This window comes from Buteo buteo, chromosome 6 (genome assembly GCF_964188355.1).
Source record: "Buteo buteo chromosome 6, bButBut1.hap1.1, whole genome shotgun sequence".
In the NCBI taxonomy this organism is placed as follows: Eukaryota; Metazoa; Chordata; class Aves; order Accipitriformes; family Accipitridae; genus Buteo; species Buteo buteo.
In genome coordinates, this window is record NC_134176.1 from 28,976,947 (window position 1) to 28,998,003 (window position 21,057).

General features: G+C 42.0%; 1 protein-coding gene across 2 annotated transcripts in view; it reads right to left on the bottom strand.

The window, feature by feature from the left end:
• Positions 1-408: 408 nt before the first annotated feature.
• The window catches only part of LOC142032109 (signal recognition particle subunit SRP54), a 39,192-nt gene continuing 18,543 nt past the window's right edge, over positions 409-21,057 (bottom strand). Inside the window, exons 1-5 of one of the 2 annotated variants that reach the window (XM_075030283.1) lie at positions 18,460-18,666; positions 14,139-14,315; positions 5,327-5,393; positions 3,518-3,615; positions 409-2,692 (exon numbers count right to left, since the gene is read on the bottom strand). In XM_075030283.1, the coding sequence (XP_074886384.1) occupies positions 2,480-2,692; positions 3,518-3,615; positions 5,327-5,393; positions 14,139-14,315; positions 18,460-18,546 (642 nt within the window). In that variant the 5' untranslated portion in view covers positions 18,547-18,666 and the 3' untranslated portion in view covers positions 409-2,479. Of the gene's footprint in view, positions 2,693-3,517; positions 3,616-5,326; positions 5,394-14,138; positions 14,316-18,459; positions 18,667-21,057 lie in introns of those variants that run through there. The other variant, XM_075030284.1, reaches the window with a different exon arrangement.

The window sequence follows — 21,057 nt, forward strand, 5'->3', positions numbered from 1 at the left end:
TGTATAAAGGCTTTCACCTACTTAACCTCCTGTGCAAGTATTTTATGTAATTTAACTTAATTGTACAGCTGAGCTACAGCAGTAGTTAAAGCAGTGAAACTCTAATAAAGCTGTAGAAATGTTTCAACTTTCAGATAAAATTACAGTAGCTCCAGGCCAGAGGTGGTTGCAATCCTGCATTATTTATTAGTTTGAGGTAGTGCTGAACACACTGAGCTTGTTAACAAGTACTACATGAGATTGTAAGGAAGGGGTGGGAGTAGTATGACATTTTGAATTTCAGTGTTTGAATATTCCACCAGGATGTGTGACTTGGTAAAGATGAAAACAGTGAACAGGCCCATGCACCTCTGTGCAGGCATAAAGTTTCAAAGACCACACAGTTTTAAATGAAAAGCCATAGCCAACTTCCAGTTCAAAAATTATATTAAATATAAAATAACCAATTAATGCATTTACAGAAAATTTAAACTATTATGAAAGTAACCACTTTCATATAGTTTGTAAAAGGAAGGATTAAGTTAAGGCACAGTGAGTAATACAGTATTTCATACAACGTTAAACCCAAGGCAGTGAGAGCATTTCTGATGCAACAGATAGTAGGGGGGGAGGGGGAACAACACAACTGACATTAATTTCTTGACAGAAAAGCAAAGCATCTTCCAGCTGTGAAGGTTTTACTCTTCAGCTGAGTGAAGCTTTCTGTCTTTGACAGTATAAGAACTCCCAACAAGCTGTTTTTCTGTGTATTCCCCAGGTGTTGAACCAAGCTCTCCCATACAGATGTTCAGGGCTAAGGAATGATTTTACACAGCTGTCAGCACCCTGTCTTACAATTCAAAAAGACGCAAAGAACAGAGTATCAAAACAGATGGAATAGAGCTGATGATGACTGAATCCTCCTCAGAAGATTTAGCGTAGTGCTGCAATGCTAAGGACAGATGAGAGGAGAAGGAGTTTGTGCTCTACAGGACACTAGTTCAGGCAGAGGGTTGTCTGAAAAACATAACTGATCTCTGGAAACTAATAGCCAAGTTACTGGGCCTCTAATGTTACATCAGGCTCCTTAGTTGGTAGTGGGACCAAGGCCAGGGACATCTGATGATACCCAACACAAAATTTCACTGAAGACTATTTTTTAAATTTTACTTAGAAATCTCAAGGACAGAAGTAATGTTTCACGTGGTAACTAGTGCACATTCTCTGCTCCTTTATCTAGAACAATTCTCTATAAAAAGTGACTGGGGCACTAACATCTGATTGTCATAAAGTAAACCATTCACCTTTTACAAGCTGCAAGTAGAACGACAGTCATTGCAGTAAAATAGCCCTAACTCGTATTTGAGGCTACTTAAAAGCTGTGGAGCTACCTGCCTTTCACTTAAGCAAAAATAAAAATTACTGTTGTTGCAGTATTGCAGCAAAGTGTTTTGTTTATTTAAGAAAAAGGAAGAATGCTAAGTTTGGTTTTGTGATTTATAGTTATTTATGTATTCTGTGCTAAAGCAGGGGGAAACATCTGCAATGGCACATCCCTTACTGGTAATTTAACATTAAACAAATAGTCTGTTTAGGTTAATCAAGCACACTGACTCAGGTAATCTATGTCCAAAAAAGTTTTCGTAGTTCTAGATTGGTACCATTAACAGTGTCCAGTGCATTCAGTATAATTTAGCAAGACTTCAGTTTATTTCCCAGGACCATTCAGAGCATGTGAAGGATTCAAGCAGGTGGGTCTCTTAATTCTTGGACTTGGAGTACTCCCAGAACATCTTACACTGTTGCAAGTTCTGTACTTTGCTACAGCACTGAATGGAGCAGCTGAGCACTATTAGCCTCCAAGAGTGCTGGTACTTGTTAATAAGTTAACGGTGTTTACAGCCTCCTTTAAAGTTTTGTTGTTTGGTTTTTTTTAATAAAAAGTCAGTGGACCCTTAAATCTAATTAACATTAAATCTAACATTATCTCGTTTTAAACAACAACAGAAAAAAAAACATGCATACAATAGTGACAATAAATAGGGGAAATCAGACGCTATTATAATGACTTGTGAGTTACAGGATATTGATTCCTATTAATCTATTCATAGAGAGCTGAGTTGCAAACAATGTGCAAATCAGAAATAGGCATTTAGAAGTAGGAAACAGAACTGCATCTGTAATCCACAGGTGTTAGAGACACAGCAATTCAAAGAAAAGACATTTTTACTTGCTTTACACAGAAATTAGCTCACACATTCCATTTTAGATCAATGTTTGTAGTGCAATTTTCATTTTAACTGAAGGGCCAATTTGGCAGAATGCCTGAGCCTTTATTAGGCAGACAGACTGAAGAGACAGTGCCTAGCTCTCTCCTGATCAATAAGAATTCTAGAAGTTGTATTTCACTGAACAAGTATAATCCTATTTTTCTTGCTTCTTATAGCCAGATTGTGATACCTGACACTTCCCATTTCCTACATTATACAGAGCTTTACACTTAAGGAGGGACGGGAACTACATCTTGTTTATTTTCCCCACTGGACTGGCAATCTCCCTCATTTTCAAAGTTTACATTCACGAATGAAGTGCATGCTGTTGCTTCAGGCTGGTCTGTCTGGACAGGAGCTTCAGCTTGTGGCTTGTTCTGCTGTTCCCGATGCTGTCTTTCTGCTTCTTCTGACATCTTGTTTTCCTGTTCCTCCTCTTCCTCCTAAAAATAGATAATTCGTAAGCTACTGTTTACCACTTACTTACATTCACTTTAAGGCTTTCCATAAGAGCATGGCCAGTACAAGGCAAGGACATTTGTTCTACTAGAAAATGGTCGCTAGCTGATCATAAGATGAGGTGTATTCCAGAATTCCCATTACAGAAAAAAAATAATTGCCAAAGCAAAGGATTAAACTGTGTTAAATGAACACAGAAAAAAGTCACGTGTCTAGATAAGCAGGTTTTAGTCAATAGCAACAGTGATAGGTCTACCTTCTCTACAGCTTTTTCAGCTCTTAATAATATAGACCTATCAAAAATAAAAAGTAAGTAGTAAAGCTTTAAATATGTTTCCCATTTCTTCCAAATGAAGATTATTGAGGGTTTTTTGTGTAAAGCACTGGCTACCTATCAGTCATTTCCAGTTATGGTTTATAACAAATGGTAACATCCCATTCAATTTACGGTCGACACTTTGTTGAACAAGTTTTAGAGTTGGAAAGTATATTCCTAGCAGCTGCCTCTTTACAGTGTCCAGTAACTGCTCCATCCAACTTTCTCACACTGTTGACTTGAAAGTGCATTGTACAAGAGAAACAACTACAGCAGTGGTCAGGACCCTGCCAGTTCTAAGACTGATGAGCTGGTGAGAAAAGGCTGATGGATAAGCAAGCATTAATCATGCATCAAATGAAAACTGAAGGCAAGCTGAAACAGAGGTTCTAAAACTTCATTTTAATCCTGGAATACAATTTTCTTTTTTTAAAATACCAAGGAAGGCAAGTTAGGAGAAAAGGAGTGCAAGAACCCTATCTCACACACATACCTCTCTCTTCATTCTGTAATACTCATCAATGGCATATTGGTATTTTGGTGTGCTTATCCCCAGAACAGATGCAATCTTTTCCCCAAGGAAATCACACACTAAAAAATGGAGAGGTTTACATACAATTAGTATCTAGAAGAAAATTCTTAAGCACAGTTTTCTTTTAAATGGTATCATCATCTTTTCTGAACGGTTTTCCATAGTCCTACTTCACTCAAAAGACAAAACCAAAATCTGCTAGGCTAATCTACTTATATATAATTATTAGCTCAATATACTAATAGTTGTTCTTTAAGATAAAGAATGAACAAAAGGAAAGGAACATGGAAATCAATTACCATCTAGATGGTGGTACTGTGTGTTTGAATTCTACTAGTTTCAGCTTTGGATCCAGGTTTGTTTTGCTAGGGGATCAGTTAAAGGATAATCCTTTAACTGAACTTTAACTGAAAATTAAGGTTATACAAAAATACATGGCTACTAGCTGCACTGGCACTTCAGTCTAATGGTACCAGCAAACTAGAGAGTTATTTATTGATGTATGCATACTTCAAGTCAGGAGCAGTTTTAACCATGTTCTGTGTTGCATACTAATGGATTAATAAAATATTTAGGTTTCAGCTGTCTCAGTTTTCCAGCTGGAGGCTGCATGCAGCACTGCTTTGCGAAAACAGGTGGTGTACAGGCAAAAGTATGGAACAGGTGGGCTTGTGTCAGTCAGTCTCTTTGCCATGATGATGGCTACAGCACTGGTTATTGAGTAAAGGCAAGCAAGAAGTCAAATATATTGCACTTCAAATTGAAAATCTGGCCTGAGGATGCAAATGAGTTAGTCATCTTCAGGGAAAACAAGTCAGAAGTTAGCAATTGCCTGCTTCAATGGATATTCACAATAACTAATTTTATAGATATTCTGGCATCCAGAGCTCTGTGCAAAAGACCAGTTCAAATTACAAATGTAAGAGGCAAAACAAGTGGGAAGAAGGAAGTACTAATCTTCAAATTCATAAAAGATTTCTGAAAAAAGGAAAGCACTATCTACCTTTTGCGTATGAAGAACAGATACGACAAGGAATAGAATTACACTGTACATTAAAGTGTTTCTAAAAATAAGGATAGGTTAATTAATAGAGTAGACTACCAATAGTTTTAAATAATACTCCAAATTAGATGTACAATAACAGAAACCACAATATTTGTCAAAAAAAACCCATTAAAGATACTTTCCACCTTGGGAAGAACACAGACTAGGACAAGCATTTTTAAAACTTTGCAAAATTTTATGAGGTCCACAGCTCAAATAAACTTCTATGCAGTGAGTTTAAGACTCTTGACAATAGTCTTATTTTTGTTTATTTTGTAACGTCAGAAGTCTGTTGTAAAGCACATAACTAGGTGTGTTCTTGGGATAATTTCCAGTTTTCTTCTTCATAAAAACTGTCAGTTTAGTTACTCCAAGCAGCATTCTTTTGAGATAACATCACACAAAACAGTTCCATACAAAACTTTATAGAAAGATGATATACTCCCTTGCCAACACCACCCTATCTCCATATGGAGAAAAAGGGAAAAAAAAAAAAAGCGTTCAGCAAAAGGGTATTTTCTGTTTGTTCTTCCATTCAAGAGTTGTTGATTGAAAGTAAAAAAAAGAGTGCCTAAGACAAGAGAGTACGTCTCCACAGATTAAAATACAGGTTCATTCATCCTTTTGAAAAAATGGCCAGTAGCTTACAAAGATGATTTACAGTCTGTCACAGTGACTTTCAATATTGCATTACTGGTTTACCCAAGAATTAAATAAAGCAATACCTGATAAGGTTGATGTGGCAACTCGCAGCATGTGAAACCACAAGTAGGGCCCCCATGTGAGCGTTGTCTGCAAGAACAAGAGTAGTATGAATACATATAGCTGTATGTTCATGGCACATAGTAATACATGCAAAAGCTCAAACAGACTGAGAAGAAAGATCTGCAATGTTTCCTGTTTGCCAGCCACCACTGTATTTTTGCTTTAAAGTAAGTCTAGACCAGACATACATGAAGCAAGTTATCACCGTAAGATAGAAATATAACCATGGTTTACATCTGGGAACATTTGTTTCACTGGTTTTTGCTTCCCACTCCCATACTTGGGAAATGACAAGCATCCAACTCAATCCCAAGGTAACTCCTGTAACTGGAAAGACCTTTCCATAATGTTCTGAATTCCATCAGGCCGAGAAGTGGGTTAACCAAGTAGTCCTTCTATGGTACTATCGTACCATAGTATAATAATGAGAGAACTGCAAAAGAATATTTAAAACCAAACCAAACATTCAAAGTGGTCCCTGAGCAAGAGGCTGCTTCCAAGTATTTACAAGCAGATATGAATTACCATTTGGAATTGCACCTGAACAAAACCAAGAACCACGAAGGACGGAGAAAATTAGTGCAGCCCTCTGAGGGAGTGATGGACTGGGCTGATAAGTAAAGGGCTTGGGGTGATGTCAACAACAAGGAACACAAGGTGAACAAAACAGGGCTCAAGTGGGGTCACCTCAAGCTTTTGCGTGTAAGTGAGAAAGTCTCTCCGAAGTGCCTGCACACTAAGGCAGGCAGCATGCAAAGTAAACATAAGGAATTAGAGATCTGTGTGCAGCTGCAGGCGTAAGATCTTGTTGGGATCCCAGAGATGCACTAGGCAGCTTGCATGACTGGAGTGCTGCAACGGAGGGATACGGACTCTTTAGGAAGGACGAGCCAGGAAGACAAGGAGGGGGGGGTTGCCCTTTGCACGACTATGGTGTATTCACCACCACAGAGGAAGTACTGCAGCCTCCACACAATCTGAGATACTTACACATAGGAACTTAAAATTTAGAAATTAATGGGCATGCATAGGCTATCCTCTTCAATAAGGAAAGAGGCTGTATCTTTTAAACAAACAAACAACAAGCCACATAATAAAAAGGAGAAGGGGAAAAGCAGATTCCAATCTAACGGGGAAAAAGTAGTAGGCTTTTACTTTTGTGAAAAGGCAAACTCAAATCTCATAGTGAACTAAAACATGTTCACGGTTAACAGTCTGTTGTATTCAGGCAAGCTCTTTGTTATGTATCTCCCCCCAGTAAAGATCTCTGTAGAGGTACCTTCCTTGTGGAAAGTAGCAATTAAAAGTGTCAGTTTTTATTAAATGAAATCCATTAGCTCCACTCAGTTAGGTATGTATTTATAACTTGTTGCTAAAAACTGCTTGATAGTAACCATTTTCTGTGATCTTATTTATTGAATATCTGTACAGGACAACCAATATTATTGTAAATAATACCGCTAAGAGACTAGTCAGTATAGCCTCAGTATGCACGTACACAAGCTACTAGACTTGAGTGCCTTCGAAGCACAGTGTGACAGATGCACTCAACCCCCCCCTTAACCAAACTAGCAGTAGTTTGGTACAAGCTCCACAGGAGGTAAAGGCCTGAGCCGTAGCCAAGCCAAGAACTCCTCTAGGAAACCCACAAGGCATCAGAGCGACACAGCGAGAACAAAGAAAGTTGTGGGTACAAGGAGTCTCATGCATACCTCTCCCATTGTATGCAATTTGACTACGAGCCAACCACTTTATCCCATAAATATGACAGCCTAAGTGAGCCTTCTTCGAGCTCTCCCTGCTAGGCAGCATGGCTGCATGGCGGCGATCTCCAGCAATGAGATCTTTTACCAGTGACAGATCGTTGCATGAGCCCAGTTTGAGTTCTCCCTGCATGGCAACTGGACTGCACACCAGGCAACTCTCCCCTTGAGCAGGGATGCCTCTCAGTGTTAAGAGGTATTAGTCGTTTAGCTTAAATAAGTAAGTTTTAAATAGAATGAATCACTTAGAGTTATAATGTTGTGTGATTCAGTATGCTGTTTGCTTAGCTTTACTTACTTAGCACGAGTAGCTAGATTTGCTGAAGTCTTCAGCCGCAAGCTGTAAACCTGCACTTAGATTTACCAAACATGTACCTACTTAGTCAAAACAGGGGCCTCCAGAGCCAGCATAATTCAGGAGATAAGGAGGCTTCAAGGCTACAACTGTCAACAGCCCCTGCAACTCAACAAGATAACGAACAGCCTTTCTGGAGCCAGTGAAGGAATCTGGTAAGGGGTCAGAAGATCTCAGACCAGAATCACTACTAGACCAGAGGGCGTGCAGAAGGCGCGCAAAGCGAGCGTGAAGAGCGCGTGAGGGGTGGGTGAATAGTCTGTAAGGGTATAATTGCCCAGGGATTTCTTTGTTCAGGTCGGTCCCTTCCCAGAGACACCCTGGTGGAGCTGACCCTGCTGCTGTACCACTCTATTGAATTATTTATCTTATAAGATTTGATGCCTGAGAGTCTGTTTCAGGAAACTGAGGGCTCAAAGTTCAGAGCGAACTAACACTGGACACCCAGATGGATCAGTAAGTGATCAATAGCATGCTAAACTTTGAAATCCTAACTAAGTGATATAACGGATTGATTGTGCACTTATAATTCCCTTAGCCATAAACCGCTGACCAAGTCTGGGACTAAGATTGGATCCAGCCGCACCTAGACTCCTCTCTGAGAAGGAGTTTAGAAAGCAAGGGGGTCCTTTCTGAACTTCATGACTCAATGGGAGGTTTTTCTTACCCTTGGAATCTCTTAGATATAAACCATTCACCAGGTCTGAGACTAAGTTTGGATCTAGCCGCACCTAAGTTCCATCAGGAGTTTAGAAAGCAAAGGGGTCCATTCTGAACCTCATGACTCAACAGGAGAGTGTCCCTTACCTTTTTGTATCTCCAATCTCTGTGCAAATCATTCTAAATCGATTCTAACTCAATTTTCCTTTGTACATTTCTCCCATATAGTAAGTAGTTAAGAGTGAACCTTGCCATCAAACTGTTAAGTTGCACTTTTACAGATGCTTTAAGGATCCTAAATCACTCCTCTGCGACACATAGCCTCTAAAAATCAGTGCAGCAAGAAATCGTCTGTCAAGCCAGAAACTCAAGTTGAGCAGGCTGAAAAAAGCCAGATGCTATATATTTTTGGCAGTGGGTATGGAAAACATCCTGCCAAGGTAAAAGTGTAAGCAAAACCAGCTGCTATCCTGCTTGCACAAAAGCACCTCTAGCTTGTTGATTATGTGCTCAGTTGGCAGACAGGCTAACGACAATCATTTTGGAGTTTGTTCAGTTGAAGAAGTCAAGAAAAGTGCTGGAAAAGCTTGTTGCCACAGGTGCAAATAATGGCATTGACAAAGCTCTGTACAATCCTTCATAATGAGGTTACAAGGTTAAAAAGCATTCACACAGTGCACAGACAAACAGGGGCCTGCTGTGTAGCTGTAAGCAAGAAGCTACAAAAGCCCCCTTAACATTTAAGAGTGAAAAGACAAGCTGAACTTCAATGTGACAGAAGTAACTCAGACACGGAATATTCTAACATGTTTGTGGTAACACAAAGGTATGGAAGATCTGAGGCTCAGCAGACACAGAGGTTCTGTCTATTTCTATTGTTCCCCCACAACAATTAAAAACCAATTTGGTATGTTAGGAGCACTTCTAAGTTCAGCTTCATGGAAACCTCTGCTTTCTGACAAAGCCCAGCTGGACACCTCTTCACCCTCGCCAAGCAAGGCTTTGCCAGTCCCCTCAATTTAAAAAAGGAGCATTCTTTCAAGCGTCTCAAAAGGCAAAATAAAACCATGAGAGAAGCTACTTCACACAAATCCAACAGGATAAAGGAGATGGCTTGGAGAGTAAACCAAGAACAACCAGGAACAAGGGAACACATCCAAGGAATAATCCTCCTTGCCCCCCCCCCCCCCCCCCGCCCTCCCCTTACTTCCTCAGGCTAAGTTTGGGTGGTTTCCCAGAGCACCTCGGGGATCAAAGCAGGAATGGCAAACATGAGGCGAGAAGAGGTAGTGGAGAAAAGCAGAACCATTTGGGTGATATGAACAGGGCTGTTAGGCAACAGCTCAGTACAAACTAATCCTACTCCGTGAAGTAGCTTTAATACATTGAGCAATACTGGAAAACGGTACCCAAGTCAGGTCCTACTGATGTTCAGCAATATGGAACCACATATCCAGATACTGTATGTCAACCTCCTTTGGCCAGAGAAGCCTTATGTTCAGTTTTTAATCAACACAAGGACACAGTAATACTGTATTTCTTGACTGGAAACAAGGGACAGCACTATGAAACACATGACACTGGTTTATTATAAGGGGACAGTATTTCTCCTGCCATCAGTCTCTTTAGTATATGTTTCTACAATGCTTAATTATACTATTCAGCTATCCTTTTGTTGTTTAAAATGGAAAACACAATGATTATGACAACTAGTTTTTAAATTACAAAAATTCTTAATGTACAATTTTAATCCAAGTGCTGCATTTTAAGTAGGACTGAACATAATGGATTCAACCATTAATAAACCCAAGAGGGCTCTGGTTCAACAACAGAACATGATTTTATCTCCTAGTATGGGGCTACCAAAGGGAGCACACATGCGCTCCCTTGAACTTCTGAGTGCACCACATTTGTAAACAATCCACATCTATATTTATTTTTGCCAGATTTCAGTCCCTAATAACACTTAAACTTTCCAAAGAATGTAGTTTCTTTTTTGCAATAGAAAATGGCAAAATGAGGAAAAGAATCATCTTCTGATTTAAGAAAAAACAAATCCTGTATTTAAGAGTTAATATATACCACCAAGTAGATACTCTTCAATTGTTTACTGTGCAAAGATGCATTTTAAATTAGTTTAATTATTGAATGGTCATTGCTATAAAAGGTCCTTCAGTGTATGCACCATGTAAAACTGTGGCATCTAAGATGAGCCAGTGAAAACAAGATCAGAAACACACATGCCATCCTCCATGTAAAAGCTTCTATCGTATTATGAGTACCTATTACTTGGTCAGTGACTATTTTTCTCCCTCATCCCCAAATTCCTAAAAGAAAATTAGAGTTCAACAGTCCTTAAGTGAGGACTTTTTGCTATTTGAAGTTAAGCTCCTCTTCACTACAGGGTATCAAGATAATCTGCCTGCAAGAATGTGTTTCAATCTTTCTAAGCGCTGAAGGTTAATAAAATTAAATCTCTTCTGGAATTTTGTTGCAGAGATGTTCTCAGGATGAATTTTAAGGTTATCACCAACAGTTATATTGCTTACAGTTGCTCTGCAAAGACACTCCACCTTCTGCCTACTTAGGTAATAAGTGAATGCAACAAAGAGCTTATAGCAAGTCACCCTCCAGGGATAAACAGAAAGACTATCTTCTAGAACAGGTTAGAGAAATTTAGTTACTACAAAATAAAGTTTTGGTGGACAGAAGCAAAAGGAGATTTACATATAAAGTGTAAGCATCTAAATTTTAGGGCAGAATAGAAGCCTCAGTTAAAATTAAAGCATTTATATTATTAAAGCTTTTAAATTTTAATTTGAGAACAGTCAGATAATACTGAATGCTATTATCTAAAAAATCCAGGGAAAAATTTATTAAGCATACCCTGTGTTCTGGATTCAACTCATTCTTAAAAAAAACACAAACCAAACCACAACAGAATGGACACTGCAGTCCAAAAATGTTAATGAACTGAGGGCTGACCTATAGAAGTATCAGAATCGTTCTTCCAAAGCAAAATTTAAGACCCAGTTCTTTCTGAGAATTTGTTTTGTTATAAGTGGCAGCAGTCATATCACACTGAATGCTTTGGTTATCATATTACCAGGAGATATACATGTTACTTTGCTTAGTAAGAAAGACATTGTCATTGTCTGCTTATCTGTAAAACACAATTAAACCAAGGTACTGACTGAAGACGCTTCTTTACAACACGGCAAAATATTCGTTTCCCTTAAATTCATTCAGAAGCTGCCAGGATGCCAATACCAGCTGAGCTTTGAAATTTCATGATGCAAAGTTTCTATTCAAAATATTAAATGTGCTTTTCCTAAAAATAAATTGGACCAGAAACAGCTATTACTTGCAACATACTTTTTTGTATCCCAACCGAGATAACAAGTTTTAGACATGCTGGTCTCAGCAAACTGACTATTTAATTGCTTTTATAGAAATCCTACAATAAAAACATTTTTAAGGCAGCTGTTGGCTAAAACATCAAAGCTCAGCTTGGCCTAACATTTCTTCAATTGACTGGCTCAGCTGGGAGACACGAAGCATGCAGCAGATAAGGTAAACTTCACTTAATGGCAACCCTTGGTCTAATCAAGTTTATTCTGTCAAGGTAAAAAGCAATACATAATAAGGCATACTGTGCTCCACAATAAACTATTCTGGTTTGAGGGGTCCTTTTATTAAAAAGTGTAATAAAAATTAAGGATTTCATAAAACATAAAAGGAGAATAAAGCAATCTTAACTGTGCCATACAATATACTTTTTGGTATTCAGAAAAATAATCCATATTAGGAAAGCAGGAGAACAATCACAAAGCATTCCCAGCTGTTGTGCACGTTTGAGGGCTCTTTAGTTAAGTGTCCATTTGTACAGCAGTGTGCATGTCTCTGGCCTCACAACACCGTACATCAAGGCTTGTGAGCCTTCCATGGCTGCACCACAATGGAACTCTTCTACTGAGAGGAAATGGCACAAAAAATTATACAGATCTGGTCCCCTGCTAATTACAGTTGGGGAAAAAATCTCTTACACATCCATGGATATCTGACATGACCTACATAGTGGGGAACAGATCTGACTCTGAAGGTACCTGAACATTACCATAATATTCCGTAAGTCTCACAGTTCTTGCATTTCTTTGAGTAAATCCTTAAGGAGGAACAAAAAAGAACCAACACCTAGCAAGGCAGCTTAACATCTACTCATTGTTTGTGAGTGTAATACATTTATTTTCAATCTATAAACTTCAGGTGTATTTTATACTGATCATATCCTACCTGCTCTTAGGTTGATGTTACTTTTTGTTGTATACAAGAACTGCCTAGCAAGAAAGAGATAGCAGTACCATCAATCCGTCCAAGATGAAATGCAACAGCTTCACCTGTGAATTGCTAGGAACCCCAATCCCAGCTGAATTCCCATAGTCTCACTGCAGCTCAGTCCTCAAACCACTTTTTTTTTTCTTCAAGATAAATTCATTTTACAGAGGGAAAAAAAGAACTGATTGACAGTCCTTCCCAAAGCAAACCCCTTACAGTTCACCACTTCTTCAGAAGAGAATGAGCTGAAAGTCAAACCTTCACTGCAGTTCCTTCAACAAAGCCAAGCTCTCCCAGGATGCATATGCATATACATAAATACAGGGCCTACTACTGTACATAAATAGAGACCTTCAACCACAACATTTCTTAATTACGGATTCCCAAACGATGGTGCAGAAGTCATTTCAACAGCAATGACAAGTAGAAAACAGGGCACCAGAATCCGTGCATGCAAAGACTCTTACCTGAAGCAGGGGAACAAGCAGCTCTATGCCAGCATCTGCCTCCAGCGTGCCACCAGGCAGGACCAGCACAAAGCAAAGACCGCCGGCTGCCTGACCGCACTCCAGCACATCAGGAAGGAGCCAGCCGGTTTCAGAGCCTCCACCTCCAGCTCAGGACAGGCCACCAAGCCCAGAGAGGGCCAGGAAGGGAGCCCCACTGGCAGGCAGGGCATAGGACTGCAGACCCAATTTACTGGGCTAAGAATTCTTGTAGGAGGGTAGAGGAAAGAGGTGGTTGGGACACCAGTTTGTGGGGGTGTCGCAAAAGAAACACGAGACTGGGGATGTGGAGAGATGAAGGGATGGATGCGGATCTCCTCTGGGACTGACTGCCAGAGGGCAGGGAGCTGCTGCAGCCAGCGCTGGCACGTACAGCTGTGAGCTTTGCAAATACACTATCTCTACAAAATAGATTGTCAGACACACCAACAGAGTAAAACAGACGATGTATTTCATTTTACGTCTAAGTATAGATCCAGAGTCATTGACAAAAAGGAAAATGCATTTTAGCAGCTACAGTACACACTACGGGAGACAGCTTTAATTGTTGAAACTCTGCTTGAATTTGGAGCAGTAAATGGAGACTCCATTCACAGGTCAAGCAACATCTTAACAGACTGCTTACAACACAGATGAACTTTACATACACGTACGAGGCAGGTCCTTTAAAACCCGGGTTTTATATATCATGAATTACACCAGTTTTCCTTTCCTTCTGCAAGTCATCTGATACCTTCTCTTCTATACTCTTTTAATTATATCAAATTGCTGGTATGCTAACACTAAATTACAGGTTCAACTCTCTGCTGTCACCAAACATAAGGAAACAAATGCTTTCCCTGCACATTTTTTTAAACAACAGCACGAATCAAGGAGACACAAAGCAAATATTATTAGAGGAGGAAATGCTGGAGAGGACAGACTAGAGCTGTGAAGAAATTAAATCCATTTCTAATTAACAGGGCTACTTTAGTGGAGGACTCCAGGACAAAACTTACCAGGAGTACTTCTCACAGATTCCTCAGTCCCTAGAGCCAATCAAATTAAGGGAATCTTTAATACTAAATACTAAACCAGATTTGTGACACAAAAATTAATGTATAAAATGAGGGCAGTAACCCAGAAGTAGCAATTAATCAAGTAAAATACCTACAGGATCTACAGGTGGCAACAGGTCTTTTTTCTCTTGTTCATCTTCTTCTTCATCTGTGCTATATTCTTCCATTGTTTCTCCACTTGCAAAATGAATAACCCTCCTTGGAATTTTCTTCTTCTTTCCTATGACACCCAATTCTACATTCTCAAAGCCTCTATCTCCATTTGCAAGTTGCTATAAAGAAGAAAAAAAAATCATTATCTCAAGTACATGCTTCTGGAACTGGAAAAGTTGCCCCTTAAAAAAACTTCATGAAATATTTAAAATAGATTGATTAGCATATACAACGGACATTTGCAAGAGCTTGGCTGTAGGTAAAAGATAAGACTGAAACATTATTGTTTGCAGATACATAGAAACTATCTCTTCACTAAAAATAACAAAAAGGTAAGTGCCTTCACTTTAGCATGGACAGGTGGTATTAAAAACATCTATTATGAAAGAGCACTGCGTTATTTAGGAGTTTCTTAGCAGGATGCTTTTATGTAAATAATTTGATGAGCACATAAGTGTTAATATTTAAAAGTATCATTGGTTTTGACAAATATCTGGTGAAATTAATCAAGTAGTTCATAGGCTGTAGCCATCTCTTTGCAAGCTTAGGCAGACACCTCTAGCACAACAGAGAACTGAATGAAGGATAACTAAGCAGCCAAGCTCAAGCTTTAAAAAGATGCATCAAGCAATCTGCCTCTGTGGGCTTTCATCAGCAATCGCCATCAGTACAAGGGACCATGCTAAAAGAACAACACTTAGTTTTGTGGCTAAGGATATATAAAAAGAGAAGTACAATGTCTGTTTTTGTTCTTCCAGCTGCTGAATACTACAATGCAGTCTTTGGGTCACAAGTGTTAAAAAAATATACTTCTAGTTCAAAGGCCAATCAATAATTCTTTAGACTAGTAACTCCTGCAGCCAAAGAATTTTAGTATGGTTTTGTATCGTATCTATCAAAACAGAGCCTTCATCTTGGTAGAGCTTTTAGATACTACTGCATCAAATACATAAAGCTGTTTTGAAAACATTTCTGTCATACAGAGAAGGACACAGAAGTCAGGAAATGTCAGCCACATGCTTATAATGTACCACAAAGGTTTTTAAAAATGCATGAGCTCATGTAACTTAAAACGGTATCATAAGGAATGAGATATGTGTACGTGTACACAGAATTTGGGTTGCACAGAATGGGCACATTCCAATTTTCGACTTCTTGTCTATGCAACCTTAACTGTCTCCACAGAGACAATTCAAAATTATTTTTATAAATACACATTTTATCACACAGTTGTAAGACATCCCATAATCACTGCAAGTACAGCATCACTGTTCCCGTCTCTTATGCTAGGTTATGTAAATTAGCTTTACAGTGCAAACAGGCTTGGTTAGCTGGGAAAGCCAGTGGGCATGGCAGAGAGGGGCAGGAGGGAGCTGTGGGGAGCAGAACGGCTGCCTTCGTTCCAGGCACAGATTTTTCTCATGCCCACAGAGAAGAGGGAGGGAAAGTAAAGATCACATGCTGAGGTCTACAGTGTGGAGAGGGAACGCACACATTGATCGTCTCTCCCAGCCCTCGAACCACAGCTTCTCAAAACTGCAAGTCATTTCAGCTTCCCCTAGCATTTCTTTAGCCACCATAGCACATTTCAGACATTTTCCTGGAGAGGCAGAGCAGAACCAAGTGGCAAGTCTTCAACAGGGTAATTCAGCTGAAACGGCATTACATTTTCATGCAGAAAGACAAAACTGACTATCCGGGGCCCAGCGCACTCTCTCTGCTGTGTTTCAGCCTTTGGAACAGAGCAGGAGCAGAACAGCAAAGCTAGAAAAATACGAATGCTGAAAACAGTAAAACAACCTAAGCACGGGCAGTGCTCCTTGCTGCCGCTGTAAAAGCAGGCACCGCTTACTGCAACTCAGTTCTGTATTTTTGGGCATGAAGAGCACCACAGAATCAGCCTTTTATGAACATTTCACACTCCTTTATTGGCATCATACAATGATGCCATTTTTCATGTTTAGTCACAGTGCTGAAGAGCACTATTTCTTGCAACACAGCATCACAAATATTACTGTGATTAATAACAGTAAGCAACATGAGCCTCTCTTTAGAGCTCCTGTAAAGGCACAGTCTCTTCATCTGATTTTGGCTCATTTAACTCAAATGCTTCAAATATTTTAACTTAGAAAAAATTGCAGTTAACATTTGAAGTTTAAAAAGCAGGCTTCAATTCCCTTCACACCCATCCCACACTCCACTTACACTACCTACAGTAAGCAGCTCCGCATAGCTGGTACTGGTACAAAGTTTCACACAAATGCAGTAGTTCAAGACAGTAAGGATTCATCAAGGAACAATGAATCTGGTTCCCTTAGTAATCTGGTTCAGAGTCCTAAATTATTAAATAAAATAATGCGTAGCAGCTGTTGCTGTGGTTACTACCTAGTCAACAAACCTGGATGTGGGTTTTAGACATCACTGTAGCTATTTGTCCTTTTGATTTTTACATGCACAACATCAATAAAAGCCAACTCTCCCAGCTGCAAGCAGAAAGTTCAGCATCAGTAAATTTTATTTATCTTTTCAAAACTGTGACAATGCAGACCTATTCTAGAATTGTCAGCTAGACTCACTTTACAGCTCAGATGTTACAGTATCTCCAGTTTGAGGCTTTACACTTTTGATCTTCCTTTACAAATTTGATCCTTCTTTTCCAATTCAAGAAGCTGTCACAAAGATCATTCTTCTAGGCCACTGCTTTGGTCAGACTGCAACCTCATTTTCTCCCACAGGGTCATCCCTCTCCAACACACTATATGGGTCTTGAAAGACTCAGCATTTGTCTAAACCTCATGCCATAAATGTATTCACTTTGGCTTCTATTCCAGCAACTATTAGACACAAAGGCCAGTCACCCTTGTGCTTTTGCCACCCTAGCTAACACTCTGAAGGTACTCTGTCAACACTTTTTCCTTTAGAAGCCCTGTTGGAATTTTTGCCAGCTTTATGGCACCGATATAAACCTTGCCTGTCAGGAAGTCAGTATCCGAAACTGCTGCTCCTTGTTTACCCTCTTTACACCCACTCTCTTATCTCACCCTTTGGCCAGAAACAGAGCAAGCAGGATACACTTTGACAGTGTTGGTACAACACGCATCAATTCAGTCCACAACCAAAATGCCAAAATAAATAAACTACGATGAAGGATGAGGTGTGCCTGGACACCTGCAGGTGAGTTAGGAGAGCTCACACAACTAACATTAGGTGATGCAATAACGTAAAGTTTCATCAAGGACAGGAAGAAGCAAAGCAGAAAGTAATAGGAAAGGCAGACTATTCACGTTGTCATCTTCTAACCTGTCAGGCTCAGGTATCGTTACAACAGGACCCAAAATGCCAAAGTCTGTGATGTACACTCTCCCTTAGAAAGAGGAATAATTCAATTTGCACAGATCTACCTACTGACCTGACAGTGCTAGTTAATAGAAGGCTGGCAATAGTTAACGAGAAATATTTCTACCCACACTATCTCGCCTGCCTTACTGATTTCGTGTTAGTTTTTTCGGCTAGGGTTTTTTGGGGGGTTTGTTTGGGGGTTTTTTGCATATTGCTTGACTTCCCGCCCTTGTGTTCCAACTGAAACTAACCAGCACGAGTCTTTCTGAAACAGAAGACAACAAAATAACAGAGTCAGCGGGCGACCGTAAGAAAAGGGACCCTCGGATAAGAAGCCTCAGGGAGGCACCACAATCGGTGACAGGGCAGCGCACGGAACAGCCAGCGCGAAGCCGAGGCCGCTGCGAGGGACGGCCGTAGAAGGAGCGGGAGAGCTCGCCAGGTTACCCTTTAATTAAGAGCTGGTGTCCCTGCTCACCTCCGAGGCCTTCCCGAACTTGGCAGCGCGGCGGGAAGCGGAGACCTGCCTCCATTTAATATTTATCAGGCTCCTTTGTAAGAGGCATTACCCGCCGGTGGACAGGAGACACCCGAGACACGCGTGCCCGCCGCGCTGACTGTAATTACAGAGCGCTGGAAGGAAGGAAGGGCGGGCGGGCGGACCGACCGATCGACCTCCTGCTCCTGCCCCCGCCGCCCACCGCCGCAGAACCGGCTCCCCCCGCTCCCGCGCCCCCCGCGGCGGATCGGCCCCGGCCGGGCCCCGGCAGCCGCCGCCCGCCCCACCGCGGCCCGAGCCGCCTCGCCCTCCTCCGGAAGCGGTCTCCTCCCGGGCACCCGCGGCGGGGCGGCCCGGCCGGGGCCGGCGGAGAGGCGCCGCGGCCGGCGGAGAGGGCCCGCTGGGCCGGCCCCGGCCCCGCTCACCTGCTCGGGCTCCATGGCGCAGGCGGCAGCCGCGGGGCCGGCGGCGGGCGCGCAGTAGAGGGTGATGGCGGACAGCCCCTGCTCCATCCTCCCGCCCGCCGCGGCGCCGGGGGAGGGCGGCAGCGGGCCCGCCGCGGCCCAGGGAGCCGAGCGAGCCGGGCGGCACCGCCCGTCACGCCGCCCGCCGGGGCGGTGCTTGGGGCCCGCCCGCGGCCCGCCGCGCCGCCGCCCGCGCCCCCGCCGCGGCCCGAGGGGCGGGGTGGCCCCGCCGGGGCCGGCCGCGCCCGTCAGCCGCCGCCCAGCCGGCCGGGACCCCCGGGAGCGGCAGCGGGGCCGCCACCGGCGAGCGGCGGTCGGCCTCGGTCCCTTCTCTTCTCCCCGCAGCCCGGCGGCAGCCGCGGAAGAGACCCGGGCGAGGCGGCCGGGCTGCCGGGCAGAGCCATGGCCGCGCGCGGGGGGGAGCGCAGCCCCTCGGCAAGGAGGGAGAACCCTGCGTGCTGCGGGGGAGCGCGCGTGCCGTCTTCCGAGAATATTGTAAAAATCTGCGAAATAATGGAGGACTACTCTGAGACAGCGTTCAGGAGTCCTCCCTCTCTGTCGAGAAGAGCCGGGCTGGCTAAGCCTGCCAGTACCTGGTGTTGGCTCGGGCACACCGACACCTTTTAAAGGACAAACCACAGAAGAAGACAGAAATGCAGACCAAGGGAGCCACGGCCCCGGGGGTGCGCCTGGGTGAGAAAATAACGTTTATTCCCAGCAGGCAGGCAAACGCGTTTGCCAGATGAGGGGCTTGCTCAGCTGCCCCCGCGAGAGCTGCGGGTCCTCTTCCCCCAGGGGCGCTCAGCGGCCTTGCTGCAGGCGGTGGCCCAGCCAGAACCAGGGGCAAAAGGCACCTTAGCCAATGCCGACCACCCGTGAAAACAGCTGGAAACACCCTTTTGATGGGACTGAGGAGCGAGTAATTTTTACTTTTTTTTTTTTTTCTTCAAGGCATTGGAGCCAATGGCTGTAACGTGCACTTACTTACGTGACAGCAGGAGCCATCATTAAGAACAGCTTGCAAAGAATGATAGTCTGTAGCATAGATGGGCTCTTAGGCACTTTACCGGTCATATTATCAAAGCCTTATCCAGATCCCATGACAAATTAAAGTCCCAGGTAAAGTATAATGTACCAGATTTACAATTATTCTAGCACAAGGCAGCAAATGTTCCCCTTATGAAAAGGACTGACAGACAGAATGTACTATCAAATATATGATTGCAGAAACACGTGAATGAAAGATTAGAGTACTATTTTAGATAGCACAGGACTGAGCACCTGGTGTGTATGTTAAAAACTGCAAAGAAACAAACTAATGTAAGGGCACATAAATACCTCTTACCCTTAGAGTTTACATTCTGTTTAATAAGGACTGGTTGAAATAGGGTAGCAGCTCTTAAAGAACAGCATTAAATCATCAGCCAGCCAACTTGCTCTCCTTTGCCTCTACTGCGATTACAGCAGCTGTATAGTAAGACTGAAGTTAATCTTTCACTTCCCAGACAATTAGCGTTTGCAACTTAGACAAGTTTAATAGATTTAGCAAGTGTCAATATTGAAAGTCCTGAGGAAAGGTAAAGAAAGGTAAAGACTGTTAACAAATAAACCCATGCTTGTTCTTTTCCATGGCTATTTGTGTATGTTAATACTTAATTGTCCAGCTCCTATCACTCAGCTATCTATTGACCATCGTAACTGTTTCCTCTTAAGAATAGTTGCCATGAACTACATGCATCCTTTGCCCTAGCTGTAATAACAGGATATTTGAACTGCCAAGGTCCTCCTCTTTCTTGAAGGAGTAAAACAATTCCATCAAACCTGTTCTTCTAGCCCTGTGGGTAGGATTTTCCTTGAAAAGGCAGTAAACCGATAAAGCATGCACCAACAATACATAATTATTCCACAGCTGGTGAAGGTCTTCCACTTTTACAGAACAACCACCATCTTCCAAAAAAGTAAACATGCAACAGAAACCTATTTCTGTATTAGTGTGCTGGATGTCAAAGCTTATTAACAAACCATAGCCGAGGAAAAGAATGACTGCAGGATGTCACTGATTTTGAAGTAAGGATGCACTTCTAAAACAGAAATAGAGTTGAGCTTATTTTGTACGTTACTCTCTTGTCCATTGGCTCCTTCTAGTGGCCTTCCCCGGGCGCTACAATTGCCTAATTACCTAAACCTTTCCTTACCTACTTCCAAGTTCTCAATGAACCTCATTTAGCCATGTGTCCAGAGACCAAAACAGCAGACAGACTTGTCTGAGCAGCAGTAACAGCTTTCAGTAAGATATACACAGAAAGGTAGACTTCAGTCTTTTAAGTACTTCCAGTGAAGTTAGCTTGCCTCTAACTTCTCAGGCTTCGTGTATGCCAGAGAAAAGTTTCCTGCAGGCCACGGTGAGATCGAGTACAAGAAACCTAATTCAAGAAAATGGCGCTGGGGGAGCTGTTACTCATGGTACTTGCTGGCAGTGTTTTACATGGCCTCTCCTAGCTTGATGCAATTAAGTTTCTAATTCAGAATACCAAACTGAGAGAACACATAGAACATGAT